Genomic DNA, 17755 nt, shown 5'->3' with positions numbered 1-17755 from the left:
CTACTCACAACGGATGCCAGCCTCCGGGTTTGGGGTGCTGTTACCCAAGGGGCCCAGTTCTAGGGGATATGATCAGTTCAGGAATCTGCTCTGCCGATAAACATCCTAGAACTCAGGGCAATTTACAATGCTCTTCTGCAATCTTCCCATTTCCTGAGGGATCGGCCGATCCAGGTTCAATCGGACAATGCCATGGCGGTGGCGTACATAAACCGACAAGGGGGAATAAGAAGAAGAGCAGCGATGCATGAAGTGTCAGAACTCTTCCTCTGGGCGGAGGCCAAAAAGGGCCATCTCGGCCATATTTATTCCAGGAGTGGACAACTGGGTAGCGGACTTCCTCAGCAGACACGACCTCCATCCGGGGGAATAGGGCCTACATCCCCAGGTGTTTCAACAGCTATTTCACCAGTGGGGATGCCCGCAGAGAGATCTGATGGCTTCTCATCTCAACAAGAAGCTATGCCGTTACTGTTCCAGAACAAGGGACCCGCAGTCTGTAGCAGTGGACAAGCTGATGACACCATGGACATAACAGTTTGTGTACCTGTTCCCTCCTCTACTGCTAATCCCAAGGGTTCTAAAAAGACCTAAGAAGGGAAAGCATTCAAGCAATTCTAATTGCCCCGGATTGGCATCGACGGGCGTGGTCCTCGGACCTCCTGACCATGGCTCTGTGGGATCCCTGGCCGCTCCAAAAGAATCTTCTTCAACAAGGTCCGTTCGTCTATCCAGACTTACAGCAGCTACATTTGTCGGCTTGGAAGTTGAGAGGGAGATTCTAGCAAGAAAAGATCTTCCCTCCCGGGTTATTTCCACCATGGTCCAGGCCAGGAAGATGGTAACGTCAAAACATCATCGTATCTGGAGGAAAGTATGTTTCCTGGTGTGAAAGTAGAAAGGTGTCTCCCGTGGAATTTAGAATTGGTCGTTTTCTACTTTTCCTCCAAGCAGGAGTGGATATGGGCATATGTTTAAGCTCCATCAAAGTCCAGATTTCGGCGCTCTCTATTTTCTTCCAGAAACAACTTGCCATGTTGCTGGAAGTACAAAGTTCAGTTTGATCAGGCAGTGTTACAGGAGTCTCAGCACTCCCACCCGTTTGGGAGCTTTGGGACTTCCCCATGTACTAAAGTACAGAACCCCAGTATCCACTAGGACGTTAGAGAAAGTAGGAATTTGATACCTACCGGTAATTCCTTTTCTTGTAGTCCGTAGTGGATACTGGGTGCCCGTCTCAGTGCTTCGATTCCTGCTTACCTGAGTAAGTATTTGGTTGGCCGCGGTTGCGATCCCGTTATGTTGTTGGGTGCTGTCCTGGTTGGGTTGGTGTTGCTATCCTCTGTTTTGGTTAGTGCCCTCCTTTTGGTTATGGTTGTGTGTTGACTTGTTGTCTCACCACTGTTGTCTTTTTATTCCTTCTCTCATGGTATGTCCGTCTCCTAGGGCACAGTTTTCCTAGACTGAGTCTGGTAGGAGGGGTATAGAGGGGAGGAGCCAGCACACACATACACACACTAAAGGTTTTAAAATGCCAGGCTCCAGTGGACCCGATCTATACTGTAAAAGTTGACAATATTTAAAAAACAGTGCAATTGTTAATGTAACCAGACGCAGCTCTGATGAGAAGTGCTCCACTATACCTTAAATGAACACGTTACAAGTGTACTGCGCAAAACATTTAATAAAGAGAAAAGTGGAAAACAGATACAGAATGCAGTAACAATTGATCAAACAATAAACACAAATATTCAGAGAAATGCAAGTACAGTATAACACACCAACAATGACTTACAGGTAACAGACCAAATACATACGCAGGTGCCCCTTGGATCCAGGCCACATTCATCCGCAGATAACCGCGATGATTTGAGATAGGAGATCTAATGCTTACTGTGGCTTGTCCGATATTTAAACAGGACTTCCAACCCCCACCGTGCAGTGGGGGATGCACTGCTACAACTGATCAGTAAAGTACACAGTTTCAAATCTTGGTAGTCCATTGGTCCCCTTCAAAGGTATTGTCTTCAGGAATGCGAGTATTACTGTTCTGAGTTTCACTAGACAACTAGTTTCTGTATACCTAATTACTTATTCATATTATCTTTACATACCTGATACTTGCTAATATCTCTATGGTTTTTCGCTACTACCAAATTTTAGCTAATGAACTGATGATCATTTTGATATCAGACATGGGGAGATAATATGTCCCTGTGTGTCTATAAGCGTTATTGCACAATTGTCACGGTTACGCATGTGTTACAATATATATATATATATATATATATATATATATATATATAATATATAGTGTGTTAGGTAGATGGTGCCTATGTGTATATTATGTGTAAGTAAGAAATATTTGCTATGTGTTACAATATGACATTTATTAACAAATACGTCTTCTACCGTCATGTGTATTTGACGCATGCGTCGTAGACTCGTCCATTAGTAAATGCCATAGTGTATTCTAAATATTGAAATATGCAATTTGACTTTGACAGACCACCCTTTGATAGTGACCAAAATTATCACATAAATTTCGTAACTCATATTTCATACTACGTATACACAATATTTAAGTACCTTAGAAGAAGAAGAATTGTAGATGGGAATATATCTATTATTATACGACCTAGTGGGATAGGTAAAGCGTGTATGTTTGGGTGTGTGTGTTAGGGGAATGTATCATCGTGCCATAATAAGTCCTAGTTCTACAAAAGCTTCAAGGTCTGCAAAGTATTCATTTAGTCCTTCTCATACCGTATTAAGGGTCTGTAGGTTTACCACCAAACATACTGAGCTTTTTACAAAAAGGGGCATTTCTAGCTGCCCTCATCTTGTTTAGCTTATTAATTAATGGGGAAGCACATTTACCCGATGATACATTTGGGGAGATGTATGTGTATGCCATTATGTGTGGATAGTCTATTCTAAATAGCAAAATATGCAATTTGACTTTGACTATACCCCATGGTACTAAAGTACAGAATCTCGGTATCCACTACGGACTACGTGAAAAGGAATTACCGGTAGGTATCAAATTCCTATTATATTGTTAATAGCGTCTCCTATTATTAATATATATTCCTCACACTGGCGTTCCAGTGGGGGTTAAAGGTCTCCTTCCAGGTTTTAGTGATGACCATGCTTGACCACAGATAGTTAAATCAAAATAATTTGAGTACTAATAAAGTCACCTGTGCTCAAGTATGGCTCTCTTTAAAACCTGGACTGTTGGTGTGCCTTGAGGATTGTGGTTGGGAAAGCTTGCTCTAGGCTGTGTATGCTTGAGAACATAATTCATCCATTTTTGGGCTGTTTTGAAGAAAAGGAACCATTTAATAAGATGCAGTGTGCTAACAATACATTACTGCAGTTTTCTGTTTTTTTTCCCCCTTTTTCATTATTTACATAGTATAGAATTGATAAATAAACAAGATATCTCGAGCTCCTGGATTAGATGCAGCTTTGTTAACATGAGGCAATCATCCGCCACCATACCAGTGCATGAAGTAACCAATAAATAAACAAATGCTTCCTAATTATGTTAAGTTCACTTCAACAAGTATAAGTCCACAAAGAAGAAAAAAAGAGAAAATGTAGGTGCACACTCTAAGTACTGCTAATCAGAATAATTATAATAAACTCTTCAATATAACAGAGTAAATTTGAGGTGCTTAGGGACCAGGTGACTGCATCTGGTGGGGCCCTAACACAAAGGTTCAAGTCCAGGGCATGGGGCCCACAAGGCATCACACTAGTGAGAGGTTTAAGTGTACACAGGCTTCTAATCAATAGTGGTCTTAGGCAGGGCCGGATTGGGAACTAAAAGTGGCCCTGGAAAATTTTTGGGAAATGTCCTCACATGGGCGGCACCAAATCAACTATGGGCGGAGCCAACACAAAAGTGGGCGGGATTACTACATCACTATGACTCAGATTTACCAAGCCTTGGGGAGTGATAAATAGCACGGAGATAAAGTATCAACCAACCAGCTCCTAACTGTCATGTTACAGGCTGCATTTGAAAAAATTACAGTTAGGAGCTGATTGGCTGGTACTATATCTCCGTGCAATTTATCACTCTCTCCAAGGTTTGAGAAGCATTATCGAAAAAGATCCGACAATGCACTGTTCATTGAACGGACAAATCTGACAAGATTTGGCCGTTCACGACAATGCCAATCGACTTTTTTTAAAAGTCATATTGACACTGTCGGAAATGGGGCCAAAACCTGTCGAATTTGGCCGCGTTTCCGACAAAAGCATGTTGATCGTCGGCTATTCCGCCGATCCATACGCTTTCCAACAAGTCGGAATTCCCGGCTTGTCGGAAAATTAGGGGTCTATTGAATAGATCGGAACCCCCTTCCAACCTAAAATAGTCGGAAACTACCATCTTTCCGATAAGACAGCAGTTTTCGACTTCAATTGAATATACCCCTATATCTGTAGACATAAGTGTCAGATCCAATGAATATTAACTTTCATCTATTGTTTGTTAGTGGGACTGTAAGCTGTGGATGGAGCATTAAAGATGTCTGTTAGTGCACTCGCAGCTGCGAATTTGTATGCAGATAACGAGCCAAAATATACTAATGCTGCAGCTGCTGGGTTCTGTATTTGAGATGCCCATATATAATTTGAGAATCCTTCCAGCAGTATACAAACATTGTATACAGATAAGGAAAATATCGATCATATGGTTACTCAGATCTGAGACGCTGGTGCCATTTTTCATGCGTACGGGAATGCATTGTCAGTCACTTACAGTGACTTCCCACAATCACTTGCAAATGAATCCTCACTGCGAGCAACTAAGGTAATAGACTTTGGCACAAGCACCATGCAATTGTGATGCATATGCAATCGCCTGATAATCGCTCAACTCCATAAATATCGAAATAGCGTCCACATCTGAATCAGGCCATATGTTCGTGTGAGGCATTAGGTGATTACAATCAACTACCTTACCTACAGCCTCCTGTCATTTGTAAAATCCGTGCATCAGAAACACAAACACTGCTATTTATCATCAGTGTCTAATGAACTCTTGCAGCTTCATAATACATTTATTGTAGGTGTTTGTAGGAGATGTAGTTATTTGAACGGCAGTCACAATACCGACCACTAGATCCCGCCTTCTGGAAATCCCGACAGTGGGCATGCAGGCTAACAGGGGCTATTCCCACTTTTGGGTGTCCACGACACCCATAGAGTGGGAATAGAACCTGTGGCAAGCCCGCAAGGGGCTTCATTGCGCTTGGCGCCCACCCCAATCCAGGATTCTGCGGCTGGGATCCCGGCCTCAGGATGCTGACCGCCGGAATCCCGGCCGCTGGTAACACAACCCCTACCCGTTTGCAGGCATCCCTGTGGTGCGATCACACATTCTTTACAATCAGCGCTACTACTCATTTCAAACGTATTGTTCATGTTTGGAGGAGACACAGGGGGACATTTACTAAGCAGTGATAAGAGCGGAGAAGTGAGCCAGTGGAGAAGTTTCCCATGGCAACCAATCGGCACTGAAGTAACATCTATAATTTGCATACTATAAAATGATACAGAGCTGCTGATTGGTTGATGGGGCCACTTCTCCATTGGCTCACATCTCCACTCTTATCACTGCTTAGTAAATGTCCTCCACAGTCTCTTCATAATCCTGCAGGTCTGCACCCTATTATAATTTTATATTTTTATGGAGTACCCCTGTTTATTGATTTTTATATATTATGGTGCCATCAGATTGTAACAATTCCTTTTTGTAGCGAAAGGAATTGTTTCACTTACCATTAGGCAAGAGTGGCTCTGAGTCCTTCCTCCTTATTACATCCCTGTGGCGTCATTATGTTCTGTCTGGGTGGTCTTCAGTATGCCTGCTGTCGGGATCCCGGCGCACAGTATACCGGCGCCGGGATCCCGACAGCCGGCATACCGACACTTATTCTCCCTCCTGGAGGTCCACGACCCCCCTGGAGGGAGAATAAAATAGTGTTGCGCGCGTAGCGAGCCCGCAAAGGGCTCATTTGCGCTCGCCACACTGTCGGTAAGCCGGCGATCGGCCTTCCGGCGCCGGTATGCTGGTCGCCGGGAACCCGACCGCCGGCAATCCGTAGTGAACCCGTTCTGTCTGGGTGGGACTCAGGAGTGGTGAACAGGAGCTTTTCCTGCATGTGGCTGCTCCACCTCAGCTAGTCGCACGTTTAGCCCTGCTCACAGCTGCGTGTCACTCACAACTCGGTCGGCAAACCGATGCGGTTCAGCAGCTCAGCCCATTCGCACATGTGACCCCGCCCACTCACACTGACAGCGGCAGCAGTCAGCAGCATACATGCAGCGCAGAGAAGCTCTGAGCTTCTGAACTCGCGAGAGCAAGCTCAGAGCTCCGCGCTGCATGTATGCTGCTGACTGATGCCGCTGTCAGTGTGAGTGGGCGGGGTCACGTGCGAATGGGCTGAGCAGCCACATGCAGCATTCAGCGGCAGGCAGCCTTATGTCAGGTAGGATTTCATGCCATGATGCGTATCTGTGGGTGAAGCCACATGCGAGACTGGTCTGAGCTGCTGAATGGCATCCATCATTCAACACCTATTGTCCTGCAGGACTCCCGGCCGAGTTGTCACTGACACGCAACTGTGGGCGGGGCTACACGCCAGGCTGGGCGGGGCCATATGCAGCATTCTGACCCAAGTCCGCTCGGCCTCCCGGGGAACTTCCCGGTAACGTTAGCCCCCAATCCGCCGCTGGTCTTAGGGGTCTATTTACCAAGCCTAGAAGAGAGGTAAAGTACCAGCTAATCAGCTCCTTACTGCCAAGTTACATGCAAATTACAGGAGCTGATTAGTTGGTACTTTATCTCTCTCTACTTTATCTCTAAGTCTTGGTAAATAGACCCCTTAATCTTGTAGTCTTAATCGACCTATCTGTGTTTTTCTCTCTGTTAAACAGGAAAAAGACTCCATATAGTGAAATACCATTTTATTAACCACTATATGGGGGGATTCAATGCATGTCGTATCGTCTGCGACGGAGAGGATCTGACAGTGCAGTATTCAAATGAAGTCGGATCAGCACTGTCGAAAACAGGCCAAAATCTTGTCGGAATTGGCCGCAAATTTGACAAATTCTGCGGACCTGCGGTAATCCGCCAATCAACGTGGTTTTCGACAAGTGCCAGTTTTTCCGAAAGTTGGAAAAACTGCACTTTCATTGAATAGGTCGAATGCAAATTCGATCTATTCCTGTCAAAAAGTGCCTGTGGTTTCTGACTGTCGGAAATACTGGCACTAACTGAATAGAATCTATAAAATCTAGATTTATTAACCACTATAAAATTACATACATTTAAAAAAAAAAAAAAAAAATTCACCATAAAGTGAGTATAGCAGCTTACCAGATTTTAGGAGGTATAAAGACTGACAGAGAAGGTGTAAATGGACCCTTTGCTAAAATGTAGAGTCCTTATGTGGCAGTGCTTATCCTCCAAAATAGTACAATCCAGGTAGATTGCTAACTCCTCACAGTCCACCGACGCGTTTCAACTATTAAAGTCTTTCTCAAGGTAAAGTGCTTAACTGTGGAAGTTCCCTACTTATACTTCTAACATCCAATGACATTTGGGTGGGTGGGGGGCGTACCATTAAGAAAATGCTTTTTAAAAAATACAAATTTGTATAAAACAATATATCGTAGATAAATAATAAATAAAAATTACTTCCCTCTTGTACACATAATACAAAGTAAAAGTTGCACAAAGTTTAAATTGTTGCCATAGGGTCCTTATGGACTTCCTGTTAGTGGCACCTGATCACTTATGTTAAATTCATCTTCTTATTAAACCTTGTAAAATGAATGGGTTAATTCAGTTACCTACTGTAGCTCGGATGCAGGTTATGCACGGGTTATTCACCGGTGGATCCTGTTTATTCCATGCAGTGGCAGTTGCATGCGAGGTCCATTCCCAGATGTTATCTCATTCTTTCCATTTAATGCTGGAAAGCATGCCGCCGATATGCGTAGGTATGACTTCCACTTGTGTACCTCATCGGTAGAAGTGGAAATACCAATGCTGAACCTTTGGGAGATATAGTGAGGGATATAACTTGCTCTGAAGGGGTCTGTAAACAATTAGGTCAACATACCACAGTGCTGGAACATGGAACTTCCTTGTGTATATACAGTAAGTTGTTGAAGTCAATTTTATACTATGTGTGTTTGTTTTACTACACAGTAATTCAGACGTTAAATTCATGTTTTCCATTTTACAATTTTATAGATACACCAACCAGCCGATACCAGGACTCAAACACAAAAGGTTGATGAGTTACTAGCACAACTGACAGATGAGGTAGCCATAGATAATCAGTGGGATCCAGCTACTCAGCCACCAGGTAAAGTATATGTTTTTATATGAAGTACCAAGCAAACTAAATGCTATTTAGTATTTTAGACTTGAGTTTGTTTAAAAAAGCAGTACTGTACAGTTCTAGATCCTTGGTGTGGTCTTGTTGATAGCCTCAGTTCAGATCTGATGTTAAATTGGACAAATTGTTCTCTAATATGGTGCACACCTAGACTGTTTTCAGTGTGTGTGTTTTCTGTTAAACTGATTTAAAAATCAAAGAAGCATTCTCCTTCATTCCTTGTGAGTTACATTGCTCCAAGTGTAGTTTATTATAGTGGACAGTTAGGGGTCTACTTACTAAGCCTTGAATGGAGATAAAGTACCAGCAAATCGGCTCCTAACTGTAATTTTTCTGTCAGCCACTAGGGGACACTGGCACAAATTCAAGACCGTGGGGGTGAAGATGGTGGCTTACAGGGAGCTGACACTTTTTAAATAATCTAAGAAGTGAAACAGGCTCCTCCCCCTCTATCCCCCAATCATCCCTCAGTTTTGAATTTGCAGAGGAAGGCGTTCACTGCTGACTGAGCTCCAGTTCATTCTATATTAACTTTCATTTATTTAGTTTATTTAGCTTTTTTATTCATGGGACTTAGTTCCCTCAGCCTCAGGAACCCTTTGCCACTTATATGAGTGAAGTGGGGTCCGGGTTACACACTAGCAGCGTCAAGCTGCACAAGGAGAACAGCGCTTAACCTGAGAGGCACTGTTCCTCCCGAGACAGCAAGGAGAGTGGCGCTTAATCTGAGAAGCACTTTTCCTCCCAAGATATCCGCATCCTGAGGCTCCAGTTGGGTGAGTGAGCCTCCTTGTATGAGGCACTGTGCGGAAAATGCGTCCAGAGCAGCGGCGTCCCCCACATTCCCTCCCCTGCCCTCCCCGCTGGCTATGACTGGCCGTGGCAACAGCACGGTCTCCACTACACTGCCGGGCTGATAGTACACAGCGCGGCAGTGTGGGTGAGTGACCCTCTTTGTGTGGGGCACCATAGGCAAATGCAGGGGGGGTTTCTGGTTGCCCAGAAACCCCCTTCTCTTGGCAAGTTGCGCAAACTATAACAAAAATAGCAATGGTATATAATGCGATTACTAGAGCTACCGCCACATCATGCAATTTAAGGGACAGACCAGAGCTGCTGCACATGCCCAGTGATAGAAGCTTCTACTACCAAGTTTTGCTGTGTGTGTGTGTTTCTGAGTCCTCAGTGCACTGGGCCAGAGAGTAGCTACCAGGAAGAAGAGACAGGAGCCTTACCATGAGGTGGGAGAATGTTTGCATAGAAAGTGCAGTACTGGTTTTATTATGTTTATGTATTTATTTATAGTATGTTTAACCGTTTCCTGATTACTTATCTTATTTATATGATTTAAATATGTTTGATGCAGCTTATACTACAGCCCATATATTGTGTTAAATATTAATACTGTATTCTATGTTCTGCCAAGTGGGAGATTGTGGATTGCATTTGGAAACCCCCCTCTAGAAATCCTGCGGCTGCCACTGGGCACTGTGCGCGAGTGGCCGCGGCGTGGTCTCCACTGCACTGCCGCGCTGACTGTACACAGTGCGGCAGCATAGCTCATTCAGTGCAGGACTGAGGGAGTTTACAGCGGAGGTTAGTGGAGCTGATCTGCGGTAAGCAGCGGATCTGGGTGCTAAGGCGCAGGGCATTTAAATAGAAGGCAGACAGCCTTTTGAGCACCTTGTGAGTTGGGTGCAGCAAAAGGCTGATTTTAATTGTGTAAGGCACCCACTCAAAATTGCGCTGAGGGACCTGGTTTAGATAGGTGACTGTGCGTAGGGGACTGAGTTGGCAGGTTTTCAAACAGTCAATCAAAGAAAAAGGCACCTTCCTCAGCTAGGCAGCTCATGAATAGCAACAATATTTCTTCTTTCCTCAGGAATTATACAAAAAACAGTGAGCTGCTCAATCAGATAGTGATGTCACTCAGGTGCTAAAAGGGAGGGGTAATTCTGTGTAGGAAAAAACAATGGTTCCCTAATGCACACAGAGTGAAAATTATTACTACATAATAGTCAGATAATACGGAGATCTTGGTTGCGTATATCTGCAGATATAGGGTTAAGCCCCCAGGCCGATCGACAAGGCCTCTCCGTTACTGGGGGTCCCTAATACTAGAAATGGGTCCGGGGTGCAGGACCCCATAGCGTCAGCACAGGTCGGCTACCCCAGGTCAGCACACAGGTGAGAGTTAATAAGGGTTAATAAGAAGCACAGAAGTGCTATGTAAGTGGTGTGATTAAAATAATACAAAAATATATACAAAGTGATAGGGAAAATCATAAGTGTTAATAAAGTGTTAGGGTGTGCCGACCTGAACCAGCCCAGCCATACCGACACAGGGGCCACCACACCCCACACCCACCCCATAAATAATTACAAATATGTCTGGGTTGAATTCCCAGTGTAAGGCCACATGGTAATGGCTCCTACAGCATCTGAGAGCCAGCTTACCTGGAGATACCCCTAGCTTCTCCTATGGCAGTCTAGAGTCAGCAATCCCTCCTAATGCTGACCCATAGTGACATCACTATCTGATTGAGCAGCTCACCATTTTTTGTACTGTATTGAGAGGCATGGATGGGTCAGCATTAGGAGGGATTGCTGACCCTAGACTGCCATAGGAGAAGCTAGGGGTATCTCCAGGTAAGCTGGCTCTCAGATGCTGTAGGAGCCATTACCATGTGGCCTTACACTGGGAATTCAACCCAGACATATTTGTAATTATTTATGGGGTGGGTGTGGGGTGTGGTGGCCCCTGTGTCGGTATGGCTGGGCTGCTTCAGGTCGGCACACCCTAACACTTTATTAACACTTATGATTTTCCCTATCACTTTGTATATATTTTTGTATTTTAATCACACCACTTACATAGCACTTCTGTGCTTCTTATTAACCCTTATTAACTCTCACCTGTGTGCTGACCTGGGGTAGCCGACCTGTGCTGACGCTATGGGGTCCTGCACCCCACACCCATTTCTCGTATTAGGGACCCCCAGTGACGGAGAGGCCTTGTCGATCGGCCTTGGGGCTTAACCCTATATCTGCAGATATACGCAACCAAGATCTCCGTATTATCTGACTATTATGTAGTAGTAATTTTCAATCGGTGTGCATTAGGGAACCATTGTTTTTTCCTCCTCAGGAATTAGCAAAGCTGAAACCTGAAAGCCTGCACATAAAAATAAGATTTTAATTACCTACCGTTATATCCTTTTCTCATAGTCCGTAGGGGATACCGGGAATCCATTTAGTACCATAGGGTATAGACGGGTCTAGTAGGAGCCATGGGCACTTTAAGAAATTGATAGTGTGCTCTATGCCCCTCCTACCAGACTCAGTCTAGGAAACTGTGCCCGAGGAGACAGACATACTTTGAGAGAAGGATGTAGAAAAAAAGGAAAGTGGTGAGATTACGAACCAGTATACACAGAACAAGAGGAAAGCCATGCTAACCAAACTTGAAACAGGAACAGCAACATCTGAACAGACCAGAATACTTAACCAAGTAACAGTGCAGGAAGAACGAAGCACTGGGAGGGCGCCCAGTATCTCATACGGACTACGAGGAAAGGATTTACCGGTAGGTAATTAAGATCCTATTTTCTCTTACGTTCTAGGGGATACTGGGAATCCATTTTGTACCATGGGGAAGTACCAAAGCTCCCAAACCGGGTGGGAGAGTGCTGAGGTTTCTGCAGAACTGATTGACCAAACTGAAGGTCCTCAGAGGCCAAAGTATCGAACTTGTAAAACTTAGCAAACGTGTTCGAACCCGACCAAGTAGCTGCTTGGCAGAGCTGTAAAGCTGAGACAACCAGGCAGCCGCCCAAGAAGAACCCACCGACCTAGTAGAGTGGGCCTGTACAGATTTTGGAACCGGCAAGCCTGCAGTGGAGTAAGCATGCTGGATAGTGAGCCTGATCCAGCGTGCAATGGCCTGCTTTGAAGCAGGGCACCCAATTTTATTGGGATCATAGAGAACGAACAGCGAGTCCGATTTCCTGTGACGAGCTGTTCTCTACATACACTTTCAAAGCCCTCACAACATCCAAAGACCTTGAAGTACCAGAGGTATCCATAACAACCGGAACCACAGTAGGTTTGTTGATGTGAAATGCGGACACCACCTTAGGAAGAAATTGCTGACAAGTCCTGAATTCAGCTCTATCCTCATGGAATATAGTAGGGGCTCTTGTAAGACAATGCCTGACACACGTCTTGCTGAAACCAAGGCCAGCCGTGTGACGGTCTTCCACGTAAGGTACTTTTATGAGTACCTCCTATAACTGTTCAAACCAGTCCAATTGGAGGAAGTGCAGCACCAAATTTAGATCCCAAGGTGCCGTGGCAGGCACAAAGGGAGGTTAGATGTGCAGAACACCTTTCAAGAACCTCTGGACCTCAGGGAGAGAAGCCAAGTGTTTCTGAAAGTAAATGGACAAAGCTGAAATCTGGACTTTAATGGAGCCTAGACGTAAGCCCACATCCACTCCCGACTGCAGAAAAAGCAGGAAACGTCCCAGATGAAATTTCACCACAGAATATTGTCTGCTTTCATGCCAAGAGACATATTTCTTCCTTTTATGGTGGTAATGTTTGGACGTTTTCCCCTTCCTGGCCTGGATCATAGTCAGGATGACCTTGTCAGGAATCCCTCTCCTGGCTAGAATCAGCCGTTCAAATTCCATGCCGTTAAACGTAGCCACAGTAAGTCTTGATAGAAGAACGGGCCCTGTTGCAGAAGATCCTCACGAAGGGGTAGAGGCCATGGATCTTCGATCAGCATCTCGAGAAGATCTGCGTACCAGGCCCTTCGAGGCCAGTCCAGACCAATGAGGATTGCTTGAACCTTTTCCCTTTTTATTATTTTTAGAATTCTTGGGATCAGAGGAAGTGGATGAAACGCGTACACCAGCTGGTAGACCCACTGAGTTGTCAGAGCGTTTACCGCCACAGCTTGTGGATCCCTCGACCTGGAACAATACCACTTGAGTTTCTTGTTGAGTAGAGAGGCCATCATGTCGATCCGTGGATATCTCCATTGACGCCTCAACCACCGGAACACCTCCGAACTGGTAGTGTCAGTCCTACAGTGCAAACCGTAAATAAGTCTGATGAGGCAGCCAGATCGGAATGTGAAGGGGAGTGTCTCTGGATATCAAGGATGCGTACCTTCACATTCCGATCTGGCTGAAGTCCCCCTCCTCCAGACCTGAGATCACCACTCTCGGAGACTCCATCTTGAATTTGAACACTCGAAAGTATGGGTCCAACAACTTGAGGTTCAGAATCCGTATCAACGAACCGTCCGGTTTCGATACTACAAACAAGTTAGTACCCCTTGTTTTGCAGAGGAGATGGAACTGGAACAATGACCTGGGTCTGTACCAGTCTTTGAATGGCGTCCTGTAACGTTATACTTGCCTCTTGTGAAACTGGTAAGCCTGATTTGAAGAATCTGTGAGGTGCGAGCTCTTGGAATTCCAGTCTGTAGCCCTGTGAAATAAGATCTATGACCCAGGGATCCTGGCATGATGTTGTCCAGATGTGATTGAAGACTATTAGCCGGACTCCCACCTGCCAGTCTTCCAGGTATCTCTGTTCACCATCATGCTGAAAGATTTCAGGAGGCAGAGCTTGAGCTCTGTTCCTGTAAACCGTCAGTTGCTGCTTTGCGTGGTTTACCTCTAGCGCCTCTGGTGGTGGCAGAAGAACCTCTGGGCTTGCCCCTAAACTTGGTAATCTGAAAGGACTGTAAATTGGGTCCAGAGTAGGCCTTCCTAGCTGGGGGAACTGCAGAAGGAAGGTAGATTTGGAGATCCATTTGTCTAGTTAATTTCCAAATAAGGCCTCACCTGTGAAAGGTAGGCCTTCCACTCCTTACCAGGAGTGTGCAACCGCAGTCCACTGGCGTAGCCAAAGACCCCTGCGTGCACATACTGCCATAGCTGTAGTGCGTGCATTAAGCAAGCCTATTTCTTTTATTGCTTCAACCATAACGTTTTCTGAGTCCTGTATATTTTGCAAATAATCTCCCCTTGTGGTAAGGTATCTAACCTTTCAGTTAGGTTACCAGACCATTTAGCAATGGCTCAAGTAATCCACCCACATGCTATAGTGGGTCTCTGGGCCACCCCCACAGCTGTATATAAAGATTTAAGCGTAGTGTCACTCTTGCTGTCAGCCACGTCTTCCAGGGAGGCTGCACCAGCGACAGGCAATACAATTTTCCGTGAGAGCCTGGATACTGATGCATCCACTATTGGTAGATTTTCCAATTTTGTCCTATCCTCAGGAGGAAAAGGAAAGGATGATAACAACCGTTTAGGGATTTGAAACTTCTTATCAGAATTAACCCATGGTTCTTCAAACAGGGTATGGGCCAAAGTGCGTTTTTGCGGACATATGGCACATAACTGAGACGCTGGTTTGGGTACGGAGTCTCTTTTCATAAACTCAGTCATAGATTGTCTTAAGTATTGCGTCTCTTTCTCATTCCGAGATAACTTAATAGAGATTGCGGAAATCATTCCCCTAATGCAGCCCAACCATGCTGGATCTGCCCCACTAGCCTGGGAAGGGACACTACACTGCGCACACACTAGTGAACCCCCTGGGGAAGAGGAACACTGTGCTTTACATGAAACACACTCTTTATCTGACATACTGTAATTCAGGCTCCCGTGAACAAGCCCAGCGGTGAAACCTACGTCGGGACTGACGTCATCAAAGGACGTCGTGCGGCAACGCCCCCATCTCTGGTTCGGGCGGCCGCTGCACCTCAGCGTTTGTGAGGTGTATCTGGAAAGTGGAAGCAGGCTGGGCTGGAGTGGCAGAGGAGACGGACAATGCCGGCAACCAAATTGGTTTGAGCGGCGTTTGGTAATGTGATGTCCGTCACCTGTTAGTGCTCACCTACGGCTACATGTGTCCGGTTTCCCCCTCCTTCCTTCCCCTCACATCTCACGCCAATATTTGAGGATTACCACCAGGGATTTATATGTATATTTATATACCCCACTGCAGGATTGATACTTGAATTTGTCAGTCCATATACTTAGTATCAATGCCATTTAACAATACTTCCCTGTTGTTCCCTACAAATTATTATAGAGGTGCCTTGTTACATTTGTTACATATGTTGCAACTTATTTTTCTGTAAAAGGGTCTGTTTATGATTGCTTTACATTATTGATTAGCAATTTAATGTATTAGAACTTCTACAGATCTAATGTATAGCTCTATCAGCAGAAATTGCTCTACTGAATTATTCGCATAAACTGCCCCTTTCTTTTTCAGATGATATACCTCCTGTAATCTTGTGATTATTCATGAATATATTCAAGGATTCATATATGCAGATATCCCTTTATTGAATTGGTAGCTGATGATACAAATAGTAATATCTGGTTTTTGGTCTATTCTCAAGCTACGGAGGTGTTCTGTTTAAACCATTATATTTGTTACAATCTTTTTATGAATATTCAGTATTGGTGATTATCATTTTCTCTTGTCAGAAAGTGCATAGGTTCATTTATAGATCTGTTGATAGAAGACCTACGAATATTTGAATTGCTTCTGCAGATCTTATGATAGATGACTCCTTTTGCAACATTGTTTCATTTTAATACTTCTATGTGAGAGTTCAGGGCCATTCTGCTACTAATGACCCATCATTCCACAATGTGTCTCAGGTGAATATGTTCTTGTCTATCTCCACAGAAACTGCTATTCCGATTTGATCATTTGACTGGAATTACTATGGCATATTGAATACCCAATATTTAGGATATATAATATGTAATTGAATTAAGGTATTAGAATTCCAGTATATTCGCCATATAGAATTAGTAGCGTATTTACTGATGTCATTGTATACATTTGCTTTTCCAATTTAGAGGTGATCAACTATATATGCAATTGGGATATGCTGTTCTATGTTTTCAAATGAATGAATTAATACAATCAATATTTATCATCTCCTATATAATAGCCCAGATCTGTGACTTTGTGCTTCATTTGCTAACGCTGGGCGGAGTCAAAACACTGGGCGGAGTTAGTCAAATGAGTCACAGATCTGGGCAAATCTATAGGAGACTTGGAGCAGATGGTATAGCAAGGCACAGGCAGGGGTGCATACCTCCCAACTTTCTTCAGGGAGGAGGGACACACACACAGCAAAAAGGGGGCACGGCTAACGGGAAAGGGGGCGTGGCTTCACGGGTGGACCCGCGATCGCGAGCCACGCCCCTGTTTTTGTCAGTGAGGGGGCATGCCCAGCGCTCTGTGAGCTGCTGGCATGCCCCCAGTGGCGGATTATGAGTCCAGGGGGCCCAGGGCACTTGAGACAGGAACCCTATCTCATTGCTGTGCCTGCTGTGGGTTTGGGGGCGTGGCCTAATTGTGCCCTCGTGGCCACGCCCCCTTGTGCAAATTTCTTTCTTTTTTTTTTTTCTTTTTTTTTTTAATGGGATTTTGGCCCCTCAGCTAAGGGTAAATCCAGAGGGGGTGGTTGCTCCCCCCTAAATCCAGAGGGGGTGGTTGCTCCCCCCTACACACCCGCACAGGCAGAAGACAGCAGGGAGGCTGCTGCCTCCCTGCAACACCACAGACCTGCTAACACGCAGCAGCGTGTGCTGACTGTAGCACAATGCTGCCGCTGTTACTAGCAGGACCGGGGAGCTTCAGAGCTGGGACAGAGCTACTCCAGCCGCGGGCCCCCTAAAACTGTGAGGCCCGGGGTACGTTCCCCCTGGGCCCACCCTTACTCCGTACCCCCTGATGCCCCCTCTCCCTCTGTCTCCACTAAATAGACGCTGTGTGCATGCTAAGCAGAACAGCGAGCGCAGGAGCTTCCCAACTGCCCCACCCACCCACCGCGGGACACTGCGGCCCGCGGGTGGGACAGACCCAAAAAAATGGGACTGTCCCGCTAAAATCGGGACAGTTGGGAGGTATGGGGGGTTTGTGAGGGGGTATGCCATACAGACAGATGGGCACCGGCACACTGTGTGCTTGACCCCCCCACATCAGCATACTCGGCAGGGTCTCTCTGGAGCGGAGGAGCGTCACTTTCTGGCACACTCCACGCTTCTTAGCTGCAGTTTTGTGGGGCACCTGCCGCTGTGCAGGTTCCGTACTGCCTCTGTTATCTCCAGCCCCGGCAACCCCAACGCTAGCTGCAGCACTGCCACCCGCAGTGAGGTGCGCCCAGCTCCTTCACACACTTTAGCCGGCGGGCAGCGCTGCAGAAGTCCGCGCTGCTTGCAGGCTCCGACCCCCTCCTCCCTCCAGCCGCAGCGTCTCCTGGGGGCTAA

The 17755-nt window shown here is 45.6% G+C and overlaps 1 protein-coding gene across 3 annotated transcripts in view; it reads left to right on the top strand.

Annotated features, from left to right (window-relative positions):
- ZFYVE19 (zinc finger FYVE-type containing 19) overlaps positions 1 to 17755 on the top strand; it is a 101399-nt gene that overhangs the window by 18887 nt on the left and 64757 nt on the right. For all 3 annotated transcript variants that reach the window (XM_063947775.1, XM_063947773.1, XM_063947774.1), the window contains one exon: positions 8285 to 8399. In XM_063947775.1, coding sequence (XP_063803845.1) covers positions 8285 to 8399 — 115 coding nt within the window. The remainder of the gene's footprint in view (positions 1 to 8284; positions 8400 to 17755) is intronic.

Source organism: Pseudophryne corroboree, chromosome 12 (assembly GCF_028390025.1).
Source record: "Pseudophryne corroboree isolate aPseCor3 chromosome 12, aPseCor3.hap2, whole genome shotgun sequence".
In the NCBI taxonomy this organism is placed as follows: domain Eukaryota; kingdom Metazoa; phylum Chordata; class Amphibia; order Anura; family Myobatrachidae; genus Pseudophryne; species Pseudophryne corroboree.
Note: the sequence above shows the minus strand (reverse complement) of the source record. Positions and strands in the feature narration are given on the sequence as shown.